General features: G+C 42.4%; 1 protein-coding gene across 2 annotated transcripts in view; it reads left to right on the top strand.

The window, feature by feature from the left end:
* Window positions 1-12,010, top strand: part of UBE2Q1 (ubiquitin conjugating enzyme E2 Q1) — a 1,535,148-nt gene extending 1,523,138 nt beyond the window's left edge. The window contains exon 11 of one of the 2 annotated variants that reach the window (XM_044080652.1): window positions 11,485-12,010. In XM_044080652.1, the coding sequence (XP_043936587.1) occupies window positions 11,485-11,628 (144 nt within the window). In that variant the 3' untranslated portion in view covers window positions 11,629-12,010. The remainder of the gene's footprint in view (window positions 1-11,484) is intronic. The other variant, XM_044080653.1, reaches the window with a different exon arrangement.
* Window positions 12,011-12,965: the final 955 nt, after the last annotated feature.

Below are 12,965 nucleotides of genomic sequence, written 5' to 3' on the forward strand. Positions count from 1 at the left end.
GAACATCCAGTGAGATTAGTTTATGGTCTGATCTTACCAGTGAGGGATACACTTCTGGTCTGGAGCATAGAGTCCCCATGTTGGTGATGATCAGGTCCAGTATGTTTTCCCCTCTTATGGGAGTGGTAACAAGTTGTTCCATAGCATTTGAGTTTATAAATTCTAGGAAACTTTGGTCTAGGGTGTTGGAGCTAGAGTAATGCTCCCAGTCTATGTTTGGTTAGTTGAAGTCGCCCAATATAATGGTGTTTGGAGAGACCTTCATATTTTCCAGTGTTCTCATGAAGGCCGAGTGGGGTTCCTGGGTTAGGGAGGGTGGTCTGTAGCAGGCGATAAACTGGAAGGCAGTTTTACCCACTGTTAGTTGCACATGGATAGTCTCTGATGCTTCGTGCTGTGCCACCAACCTGGAGGTGTGGGTATCTTTGACGAATATTGATACTCCCCCTCCTTTTGTGGGTCGGTCCAAGTTTTGGGGCGAAAAGCATGGTATGAGGTATAACCTGGTAGTGCTGGGGTGCTCTCGGGAGCCTTGAACCAGGTTTCTGTTACTGCACAGATATCGATTTGCTCCATGCTAAGGAGAGTTTCGAGTGCGTGCATCTTGAGGTTTAGACTTCTGGCGTTGAGTAGCATTACTCTTAGTTTCTTATCCCTTGTGATACCTATGGAGGTGGGTTTGTCTTTTGAGCCTTGCCTAAAAAAGGCACTATGGGGGTAGCAAGAGCCTTTGCCAATATCCAAATGCCCAGGGGTGACAGGTGCAGGCCGTCCCTAGCGAAGCATCGTGGCTTGTCGAGCATGTCATCCCAGGCTGACAGGCATTGTATCCCCTTTGAATGACACCAATAATTAAGCCAATTGTTGAAATTGATCATCTTGTCTTCATATTGTGGCATCATTCTTGGTGAGGGTAAGATGCTACTCAAGGTCAGGGTCATACCGGCCTGGGCCACATGCTCAGAGAGCTCCTCTATGTCTCTTTTCATGTAGTCCAGGGAGGTACGTCTCAGGTCATTCACACCAGCATGGACAATGACTGAGTCATATTTGTACTTGCCTTGGAGTGATCTGAGTGCTTGTGTTATGTGGCGGATCCTAGCGCCTGACAGGCAGCTCACCGTGACCTTCTCCTTGTTCAGCCTGGTGAGCGGGACGTCAATGTGCCTGATGATAGAGTCACCTATTACAAGTGTATCATGTGTGTTGTTTAGCCTTAAGGGCTATGACTGTTTGGCACACTGGCTTTGTGAGCTATGTGTTGCACGTGTTTTGTTTTGGGGTAGCGGTTGCTTGGGTGTCTGCTTTGGAGGTCTCTGCTGCTTAGGCAGATTTTTATTTAGAGCCTCCGAGTATGTTTTTGTGTGTTTATGTGTTTGGTCTGCTGTCGTAGTAGGTCTATGTGAGACTGGAATTGTACTGAGTGTGGTTTCCTTCTCCTCCTGACTGGTTACACCAGTACTGAGTTGAGAGAGCTTAGCCTCCAGTTTGGCTATATGGATGCATCTCTCACATGTGTTGGAATTTATTGGGAGGAGGAGAGGGTTGTCTGTGTACATGAGGCAGTTGTAACATTGCCTCAAGATTCCCAGATTCACCAGCTGGACCGGAGAAGATTGACAACTGACCTTTGGACATGCTAGAATAGTATTGGGAATTCCTTTATAATTGAAAAAAAAAAGGGCCAATGGGGAACAAGGTACTCCAGAGGACTTTGTGAGAGTGTAGTGCTTTTAATTTTTTAGTGCTGACTTATATAATTGCTTTAGTGAGCAAGTGCCTTTAGTGAGCAAGTGCCAGGTAACTTAAATGCAAAAACGACAAACAGTAACTTTCTTTTAAGTGAAACAAGGAAATGAGTACAGTAAGCAATGCAGATATCACTAGGGATCCACAGAAGCGCTGAAAAGCCGCGTTTTAGGTGGTATTAGCGTTTCAGGGAAATAACAAGCAAACAAACAACACGCATGCAAACAGAGCTAGATTCAGCAGGCCTGGATCTAGTCTATGCTACAGCAAACAAGGTGTACCAATTTCAGTAAGAAACAGTTGAAATATGCAGGCACTATAAGCCTTTAACCAGAAATTCCCAGCTCAGAAGGGCAGAGTCCAGCCTCTCCTCCCACAAGAGTGCAGACCACAAACCTTCTTAATGTAAAATAACTGGCCTGAAGCCCAAGTGCTTAAACCAGAACTAATACACTTTTAGAATAACAGACACTGATCCCTCAATCAGCAGTTCCCAACTTAGAAGGATGTAAGCCATCTGTCCTGCCACCACAGTGCAGGCCACAAACCTTCCTAATGTAAAACAACTGGTCTGAAACCCAAGTGCTTAATCCAAAAGACTTAGAATGATAGCTACACTTTAATCAAGTTACTACCAAGCAGTAATAAATACAATTGAATACTTTGAAGAATGCCTGGATTAGTGCTCAAGTTATACAAACAAAGCTAGATTCAGCAGGCCTGGATCTAGTCTACGCTACAGCAAACAAGGTGTACCAATTTCAGTAAGAAGCAGTTCAAATATGCAGGCACTATAAGCCTTTAACCAGACATTCCCAGCTCAGAAGGGCAGAGTCCAGCCTCTCCTCCCACAAGAGTGCAGACCACGAACCCTTTTAATGTAAAATAACTGGCCTGAAGCCCAAGTGCTTAAACCAGAATTAATACACTTTTAGAATAACTGACACTGAGCCCTCAGTCAGCAGTTCCCAACTTAGAAGGATGTAAGCTACCTGTCCTGCCACTACAGTGCAAACCACAAACCACCTTAATGTAAAACAACTGGTCTGAAGCCCAAGTGCTTAAACTAAAAGGCTTAGAATGAGTTGCACCAAGAAGTAATAAATACAACTGAGTACTTTTAAGATGACGCAAAAGCAAAATAAATTAGGAAGAAACACAAATACAGTAAAAGCAGATAATTTTTTTTTTTCAGAAAAGTAGCAAAAACAGTAGTAAAAACAATTCACATGCAATGCAAGCTGGCACACTTGAGTATGTAGCAATATTAGTCCACACACAGTTTGAAAAAAATTTAATTAAATTAAAAAGGACTAAAAGCAAGTGCAGAAAGGGTTTATTAGAAAGAATGCGGTAAAGAGATGGGACTGGGGGAGTGTCCTAGATCAAATCTACAGTGGGGCGGGCACTGCAAAAGCCACCAAATTTAAACTACAACCAAGAACAGGGGGGGGGGGAGACAGTTTCAACAGAGCTAGATCTGAGGAATCAGTCCAAATTATAAAACCACAATAAAATGCAGAAAATATACTTAAATCAGCTTATGTCCAGTTGATGTATGCAGACAAATCTCAGTAGCAAGCAACTCGATTTAAAATGATTACAAGAAATGTAACCAACACAGGTTTTAATGTTATCAGAAACCCCCCAAGCTAATTAACACTTAAAGGAATTTCAAAGCAGTTTAACAACTAGTGCAGAGCTTCAGAGACACACACAAGACAGTTTCAACAGAGCTAGATCTGAGGAATCAGTCCAAATGATAAAACCACAATAAAATGCAGAAAATATACTTAAATCAGCTTATGTCCAGTTGATGTATGCAGACAAATCTCAGTAGCAAGCAACTCGATTTCTGTTGTCAGTGGGCTGGCATTAATGTAACTTGCATTGATGCAATGCATTTTGACTATTAGTTAACTATTCAGGTCATTGCTGTCTGACACAGTGTAGAGCATAGCTTATTGGTTGCTGTAAGATGCAGTACAAACCCTTATTGGTATGCACAGACATTCTTGTAACTGACTCTGCATTTAACTGTGTTTGATCCATTTATTTTATTTCCTGCTTGCTGTAACAGCTTTCTAAGTGCCCTTGTTAGAAAAGGCAGATGCATGTAACTGCTGTTGCAGCAGTTACTTGATTATTTTTTTTTCTTTCCTCCCTCTTGGCTAATCAGAGCCAGATCATGGTCAAATGGGGCCATAGGCAGAGTAATGGATCGAGGCCCCCGCTAAACACACAGCCTCACCCCCAGCAGCTACTCCAGTATTCTATTACTTGGCTATTTCTCCCCATTTACCATAAACACTGTTCAAACCTGTCAGTGTGCATACTATTTTCTTCTTTACTTTTACAATGATGACAGGTATTTGGATTTAATTTAAAGCTTTTATTTCAAATATTATAGCACAAGCACTAATAGACATCTGCTAAACAGAACATTACAGTCTCAGAGTGAAAAACAGATTTGATGTTATAGTAAACTTTTTTGCCCTCAATGCATTCATTGAAAAGAAGCCATTTAAACCCCCATTCAAAGGAAGTGCATCTGCCAGTGGCGAATAAAGTTTACTTTTGGGCTGTTTACAAAACATAGGCCCCTTGCACACATTTTAGGACTATGCAGACATGCGTGTGTTCCTTGATTCACCTTCCTGATTGTATTAAATTATATTCCTTGTATAATACACCACTTGTTAGAGTGTTTTAAATTTGTGGTTTTGTACATTTTTCCAGTAAGCAATGAAACCAAACGTATGAACCAATAATGACAAAGTTGCCCATTTCAGGGCATTTCAGCCATAAAAGGCCACACAGTATCAGTCAGTAAGCACAATTTCTGCCGGAATAAAATTATACATTAGAGATCAGTAATTATTGAAGCGGTTGCTGCTAGCAAACAACTTTTATTTCAGTGTTTCATCTATAAATTCAGTGTCCACATCCCTTGAGGAATAAGTTGCCTATGTTACATAATAAATAAAAAAAAAAAAAAAAGGGGGGAAGCTAGTAATATTGCAGTAGGGAATGAATGGCAAATCCACAACAGCTTAATAGGCATCTCATCTAAAGGAGGACACACTGAGGACTGCAGCACCCCCACCTCTCCTTAAAAGTACAACACAGTGTCAGCAATCCATCTACATAGTATGGGAGTAGAACCCACAGCCTTCTGCATCAAAAGGCAAGTGTGCTACCTTTTGTGCTGCTAACATTGCTTTCAAATTCTGTATCACAAACTGTGACAACCATTTGCTAAACAAAACTGTTACGTCTTGAAATATATTTAGCATGAGTAGCAGTAAACTTCTTTCCTTGAAAATGCACTAAAGCTCTTTTTTTTTTTTATATATATATATAAAGTAGTCTGGTATTTGGTGTAGAGGATTTAGGCTCTTGTCTCCTGTAACCAAGGTATGGGGTTTTGAGCCTGAACAAATTAACAAACCTGCCATCCTTTACTAGGGCATTACATACACACCCACCCTCCTTCCTTACTGCTGGAATGTCCATTCCTTTCATTCATGGGCAGACAAAGCAGGCATAAATTCATGTCCAGGCAGCAGGAACATCTTGTGTTTAAATTCTAGATACATATGTGAAAAAGAAGCAGCGAGCAACAGCAGGTGGGTGCATTGGCGCATGCAGGGATGCTCATCAAAGTGTGTTACAAATGCCCTTAAAGAAGACATGTGATTTATTTATTTTTTTTTAATTAAAATGTAAATGTGACAGCACCCCTCTCCCCCCTGGCCAGCAGGACATAGAAGACTGCTTTGGTCGTCTAGTGCTGACCCCAGCTGTGTGGCTTAACCACACCATTTATGAGCCTTTGTTGGCAAGGTGAGCAACAATGGCATCTCTAGATGTCCTTCTATTCCTATGTCGCAGTGTTCAGTTGTGGGGTTTCCTGCCCTCAGGCGACTCGTACATCGGCTTCTATACAAAAGCTTCAGCTTGGCTGTTGCAGCTGCATGGGACATGACATGTAGGGCCATAAATTAGGGGCTTTAAATGTGACGTCTGCATGCACAATCCTCAGAACTTTTCAGCCCCAGTCTACCTTTGCATCGTACAATCGCTTCTTCACAGACGTTGCATCAGTAAATCAAAGTAACCTGTTTGGTTTCGATTTTTTTCTTGTTTTGATAACTATTATTGCCTAGGCTTGGTTGTTTTAGCCTTCAGCTGATGTCAGGTAAAAAGGGAAAGTGCCAATGCGGGTGCCAGATACCCCATAAAGACGCCCATGATAGGTGTGTTTTTTTGTTTAGGCAGGGAGCACGACCATTTCTCCTGCTCGATTTGTCAGTCATTTGTACGGAAAACCCTGCACAGCTGTCTGGCCGCCTTAAACCGTTACCTAGAAAATCAGTACCTAAAACGGTTAGCTCTTAGAATGGATCCCACATCAGAGGCCGAACATGAACCTCCGTGAAAGAAGGCAAAGATTCCTAGGCCTTCCCCGCCTGCCACTCTGCTTCCCGACACACTGCCAACTGCCGGTCTAGGAGTTGAGCGCCTGGCTAAGACTGCAGAATCTACCTGAGGACTTCAAGTCCAAAATCCTGGACGGCCCCCATGGATCACAACTTCCTCTTTGGGAAAAATCTGCAGATCTCTTCAAAAGTCTGCAGGAAAAAAGTAAAGAATTACACATCAAGCACCTGCTGGTGTCCCCCATTTCCAAATACTACAGGAACTACCCTGCTAAAACCACCTTTGTAAGGTGCAACCCTCCTCAGCCAGCTGCCTCCTCTTCCAGGTCTAGAAGAGGGGCAAGAAGGCCTTCTTCATCCAGACTTAATGTACCACCTCCTCAACCCAGACAACCCTTTCAGGATAGGAGGTCCCAATTATGCATGACTGCCTGGCCCACCTTCCACTTTCTGCCCGCCTTCCACACTGTCTCCCACTCTGCTAAGCCATCACCACAGATCAATGGGTCTTATCCATTATCCGAAAAGAGTACTTTCTTTCCTGGAAAGAAAAAACACCCAGGAGAAGTATTCCTTTTCCCCCAAAAACCAAATTCATCTCCTACCACAAGTCTTCACAGAACTTCTAAAACTAGGCATCATAGAACTTGTCCCTCCAGGATAGGAAGGAAAGGGATTCTACTCTCCTGGTACCCAAAAAAGATGGCCCTGGAGATCCATTTTACATCTCTCCTTTCTAAACTTACATCTTTAGGTACCCTCCTTCAAAATGCTGCCACTCCCCACCCTTCTGCCTCTTTTTCCACCCAGAAACTTCATGGTCACCCTAGACCTAAAAGAAGCCTACCTTCACATACCCATCAGGACTTCCCACAGACAATTTCTGCGTTTCTCTGGACCATCCTCTCATTTCCAGTTTACTTCCTTGCCCTTTGGTTTATCCACTGCCCCTCGAGTCTTTACAAAGTCCCTATCCCCAGCAATTGCATTCTGCAGAACGCAGGGAATCCAGATTTACCCTTATCTGGACGACATCATAATACTAGCAGAGTCCACTATCAAGGCATCTGCTCTTCAACATGTCCCTCCTGCAAAATCTAGGGTTTACCATCAACCTCCCAAAGTCCTCCTCAAACCCAGGCCAGGACAAGATTTTCCTAGGCTGCAGAATCAGGATGAACAAAATGAAGGCCTTTTTCCCACAGGACAAGGTTCTGTCCCTGACTGCCCACTTCCAGGAAACCCTCCATTCCCAGAAGGTGACAGCAAGGCAATTCCTGCATCTCCTGGGCTTAATGGCAGCTACCATCCCCATGCTACCACTGGCCTGGATCCATATAAGCAAGCTACAGTGGTACCTCAAAAACATTTGGTCTCAACACCTATATCCCTTAGAACAGGAGATTCCTCTCCTTCCCTGTCTGAAGAAAGAAATCAGCTGGTGGATAAAGCAAGTCCATCTAAACCCCGGACTCTCACTGCAAGCTCCCACCCCAACCCAAACAATGCATACAGATGTCTCAGATTCAGGTTGGGGAGCAACCTGGCATCTTACAGGGTCCAGGGAAAATGGCACCCTTCTCTACACAGAGCAAGCACATCAATATCAGGGAAATGACAGCTGACCTCCTAGCCTTAAAGACCTTTATTCCCCTTCTGGTCCCAGGGGTGCTCCGGATAGTGACAGACAACACCACGGTTATGTGGTATCTGAACAAAGGTCTACCAGCTGTGCAGGCAGACCCTGCTGATATGGGACCTAGCCTCTCACCACAACCTGGTCCTGCAGGTGACCTACATCCCCTTGCAGGACAAGAAACAAGCAGACCTCCTAAGCAGGACCTCCTCACCACAGCACAAATGGATGCTGGATAGGGTGGGGGGTCTTCCTAGACATAGTCCACCAGTGGGGTACTCCACAAATAGACCTCTTTGCCTCCCCCCAGAATAGGCAGATGCAGATTTCTACTCAAAGATACACTCCCCTCTGGCTTGGAGAGTGGACTTTGTCAGCATCTCTTGGGAGGGAAGTTTCTTTATGCCCCCCCCCCCTTTCCAGTCCTTCAGAAAGTCCTCCTGAAAATACAGAAGGACAAATCAAAAATCTTGTTAGTGACACCCTACTGGCCAAGGCAGCACTGGTTCCCCCTACTTCTCAATCTAGCCAAGGGCAGATCACTACAGGTTACCCTACGAGGTGGACCTACTGACACAAGACAGAGGAACTCTCCTTCATCCACACTTGCAGATGTTATCCCTGACTCAGTGGGTGATAAAATGTTGATCCCTTTCAGACACCACTACTCAGAGGACATGCTTTTAGTCCTGAGGGAGGCAAGGAAACCTACCACCATAAAATCTTACCTAGCTAATTGGGAAAGATTTACTAAGTGGTGTCTGGACAAGGGAAAGGAGCCCTGTTCAGCGGATGCCCCCCTTGTTCTCACTTGTGTGTCAGCTGATTAAAAGTGGACTTTCTTACTCTTTTGAAAGTACACCTTTCCGCTATAGCAGCCTGCTTTCCCCTGGATGCTCCCTTGATAGCCGGGCTCGACGTTAAGCTCTTCCTTAAAGGGGTCTTACACATGAGGCTGCCAAAGAAACCTATCCCTAAACCCTGGGACCTCAATTACATCCTGGAAAAACTAAACCCAGCACCCTTTCGAACTAGCTGTGTTTTCTTCCTTACAGATGTGTACTTGGAAAACCATCCTGCTGGTGGCTATCACTTCAGCCAGAAGGTTCTCAGAGCTGCAGGCCTTAATGGCCTGCCCCCCACACCACCTTCCACAAAGACAGAGTCACCCAGCGGACCAGTCCCTCCTTTATGCCCAAGGTGGTCAATGACTTGTCTCTAAACCAATCTATCCACTTACCCACTTTCTTTCACTCCCCCACTAATGAAGGGGAGAGGATACTGCACTCCTTGGATGTGCACAGGCAACTTAAGATTCTACCTGGACAAAAACAGAACCATTACAGCACTACAATTTCATGGGAAAACTAAAAATATGGCAATCAAGTACATTTCATCTCACAAACTAGGTACCAAAAGCATTAAAAAAGAGCCTACCTTTAGCTATATTGGAATTCCATACTAGATACAATCCTAGCAAATTAACAAATACCAGTAGACCTTATTAATTAATTTCCCAGATCACTCAAACTATACACAGAAGGTGAGTCAAAGATATAAAAATCTAGAAATCACATCCACATGATGGCATCCAACAATGTATATAGGGTTAGTTGTATATAGTTTGCAGTCTCACCATTCCTACTGGTCACTAAAAGCTGTCATATTTGCATACCTAATCATATACACTAAGATTTTATACAAGCTATACTTTTGGAAACGCATCTCCTTTAAAGTTGCTTTTTTTTACCCCATGTTAGCATTATATAATTATAACTGTCATATTTATGGCGAGCCTGTACTTTGTATTCATGTTTTTTTTGTTCTTTGTTCACTGTTATTTTTTCTTATTATATTGAAGTATGGTTGTTTTATTGTATTGCAATGTAAAGTATCAAAACAATAAAAATAATTTTGGAAAAAAAAAAACAAAATAAAAAAAAAACAGAACCATTAGGAAATCTAAGCAGCTCTGTCTCCTTTCACCCCAGAGTCCTGGGCAAGGCAGTCTCCAAGCAAATCATTGCTTGCTGGATCAGTTGTCTGTGTTACACTCACCATGGAAAAGACCCTCCAGTGGGAGTAAAGGCCCATTCCACTAGGGCAGTGGTCTCCTTTAAGGCATTCATGAGAGGTCTGGACACAGCATCTATCATGGAAGGCAGCCACTTGGTCCACTATTCACACTTTCACCAAACATTACAAACTGGACCAAGTTTCCAGAGCTAGGGCAGGATTCGCCAGGGCCATCCTACAGGGCTTTGTAGAATCCTCTTCAGCATCCACCTCCCTTTCATGCAACTAAGCTGTGGTACTCTCTCACAACTGGAATACTGCAACATAGGAATAGAAGGACATAGAATAGTTACTTAAATCTTACCATAACCATAGATGTTCTTCTCTTCCATGTTGCAGTATTCCTTCCCACCCACCATTACCCCCTATACTTACTCCTTTAGTCCCAACTAAGTCCTGGATCTTATTAATCTGTTAATTGACACCAAGGCTCACACACCTGTTCCCACTGGCATCCCTCCTGCTGGGCCTTCCTCTCTATCTGACGGCCTTCAAGTTCTGAGGATTGTGAGTGCAGACATCACATTTAAGGTCCCTGGTTTATGGCCCTACGTGTGACATCCCACGCAGCTGCAACAGCCAAGCTGACGCTTTTGTATAGGAGCCGATGTACGTGTCGCCTGAAGGAAATCGCACAACTGGAATACTGCAACATGGAAGAGAAGGACATCTATGGTTATGGTAAGATTTTACACAACTATTTGTTTTTCTGATAAAGGTAAAAGTCTTGTTGCATGCATTTCTCATCATGTGGCGACCCCTAACCGGGAAAAGTCGAAAAGACAAACAACAATCAGGCGTTGTTCTTTTATATGGTTGCCCCTCTGTACTGTAATTTTGCAGTGAACTCCTTAACTCTTCAGAAGACTGCTTCATTAGCTCTATATTTTTGCCCAATTAGATCCAGTTGGGCGCCGGGCTTGCAACTCAACACCGTAAAACTCTACTGCCAATCATGAGCGGACAGGTGATCCGCTGTGGCGACCCCTAACCAGGAAAAGCCAGAAGAAGAAGATCCAGTTCAATCTATTTTGTATGTTAATGTCTGTTATCTGCTTAAAAGTACCATTCTTCCTGTTTATCATAGCTTGACGGTCAGGAATCTGGATGGCCAGGTTTGAATGTTGTGCCCCTTTACTAACTTTAATTTTTACATCAGTTCTTTGAAATCTATAAGGACACATGCTCATCACCACAGTGAGCTTCCGTAACCAATCACAGGTTGGTAGAAAGGCATTAATTCATTTATTACCGAGTTAATTCATACAGTTCTAAAACCAAATTATCTGCTTGAGGCTGCTGGGTTTACATTTGCTTCTGTAAAATTTTTGTTTTCAGATAATGCTGACAATTAGTTTGATAGCCACAAGCAGAACATCTACCTTCCATTTTTTGTCGCTCCAATTTGGTATTAGGATTATTATTATGCAAGTAGATACTGGCAGTGTTACTTCATTGTGGACCACTAGCAAAATGCAGAAATCCCAAGGGTTAACTTTCTCATAGGTTTTGAATTTTACTTTCCAGTCAAGGTGATTATCCTTTGACAGCACTTAATTTCTCTTTTCCTCCTCTTCCTAGGTTGGTACACACCCCCCAAAGAAGATGGATGATTATTGCAAAATCAGGAACTCAGGATCAATCCAAGGAACTCTCTACTTTGCTGGAAAGACACAAAAGAATGAGAACATTCGGCTTTATTTTATTACTATGATGCCTCTTTAGTCCCTTACTTTTTTGAGACTTTGACTCAGCCTTTGACAGGACATGAGTGGCTGACAGAAGTTTTATAAATATATATATATATATATATATATATATATATATATATATATATATATATAAGAATAAAGTACTATTTACTTACAAGACTGATTGCTGTATACTCTTCTGTCTCCTTTGGATGTTTACTAGACGGTATACATGAGTTCAGTGAAAATCGTTGGATTTCTGCTTAATGGGATGCGAGATTCTTCTACATCAAACACTATTCCCTGTACTTTTATTTTTTTCTCAGTTCCCTTACCTTTCCACATGCAACATTTTTTGTTAGTGTATGATGTGTAAAAAGAAAACATTTGGGAAAATTACAATTTATTAATGATCACTGTGATTCATTTCTTGTCCATGTGTAAGGTAAGCATTTTAGGTAACCAAAAAAGCTAGAGATTTTAGTAATTCTTACATTGGAAAGTTGCTTTTTGCCACATCATATTGTAGTTATCAGTGAAACACATCAGGTGTAGATATTTCATCAAGTATTCTGTGAACTGTGATCTAAGTTTAGATTGGATTTTTTTCTTGTATGTTTTAAGCAGAATTCTTACTTATGTCCTTCATCAGTAGCTAAGGCTGTTCAGCAATGGATTTTTTTCTTGTATGTTTTAAGCAGAATGCTTACTTATGTCCTTCATCAGTAGCTAAGGCTGTTCAGCAAACTCGTGGTGTACACCAGTGGGGTACAGCTTTTTGACTTGCCCTTACTTTTGTACGTCATCCTTTGTAATTCTTCTCAGTTGACGTTATGTCTTCTGATATAGTTTCCATCCCTCTGCTGCTTTTTACCATTGGATAGCCTGATGTCTAACATACTTGGTCCAGGGTTCACAATGAAAACTGTACTGATAACTGTCTACCATGTGGACAGTGGTCATCATATTCAAAGAAATGTAGAAGTCATTTACAGTAACTGATAATTTCCTCTGCCTTTGTTTGTGGAGTGTTCTATGGCTTCTGAGAAGGTCAAAACAGCACATTTCCTAGATGGGCTAGCTGCTATATTTTGCCTGCTTTTTTGTGTTGTCTCATTTCTGAATTTCGGGCAGCACAAGATGAGCCAAAGGCTACTTGTCTTTAACATGTCATAAGAACACGCTGCATTATCTTTACATTGTTTAATCTACAGCGCTTACCAGTATTTATTATTTATTCCAGTTTGGTGACCGGGGAGGTCCACTGGGCTCAAGAGCCCATTTTCAGTGGAGGCCTGGGGAGAAAAGCTCCACATTACAAAGTTACATCACATAATGAATTACAAAGAAAAAATATTTGCATTACAGTCA

Source organism: Protopterus annectens, chromosome 8.part0, assembly GCF_019279795.1.
Source record: "Protopterus annectens isolate FY-2018-M chromosome 8.part0, PAN1.0, whole genome shotgun sequence".
Classification (NCBI taxonomy): Eukaryota; Metazoa; Chordata; order Ceratodontiformes; family Protopteridae; genus Protopterus; species Protopterus annectens.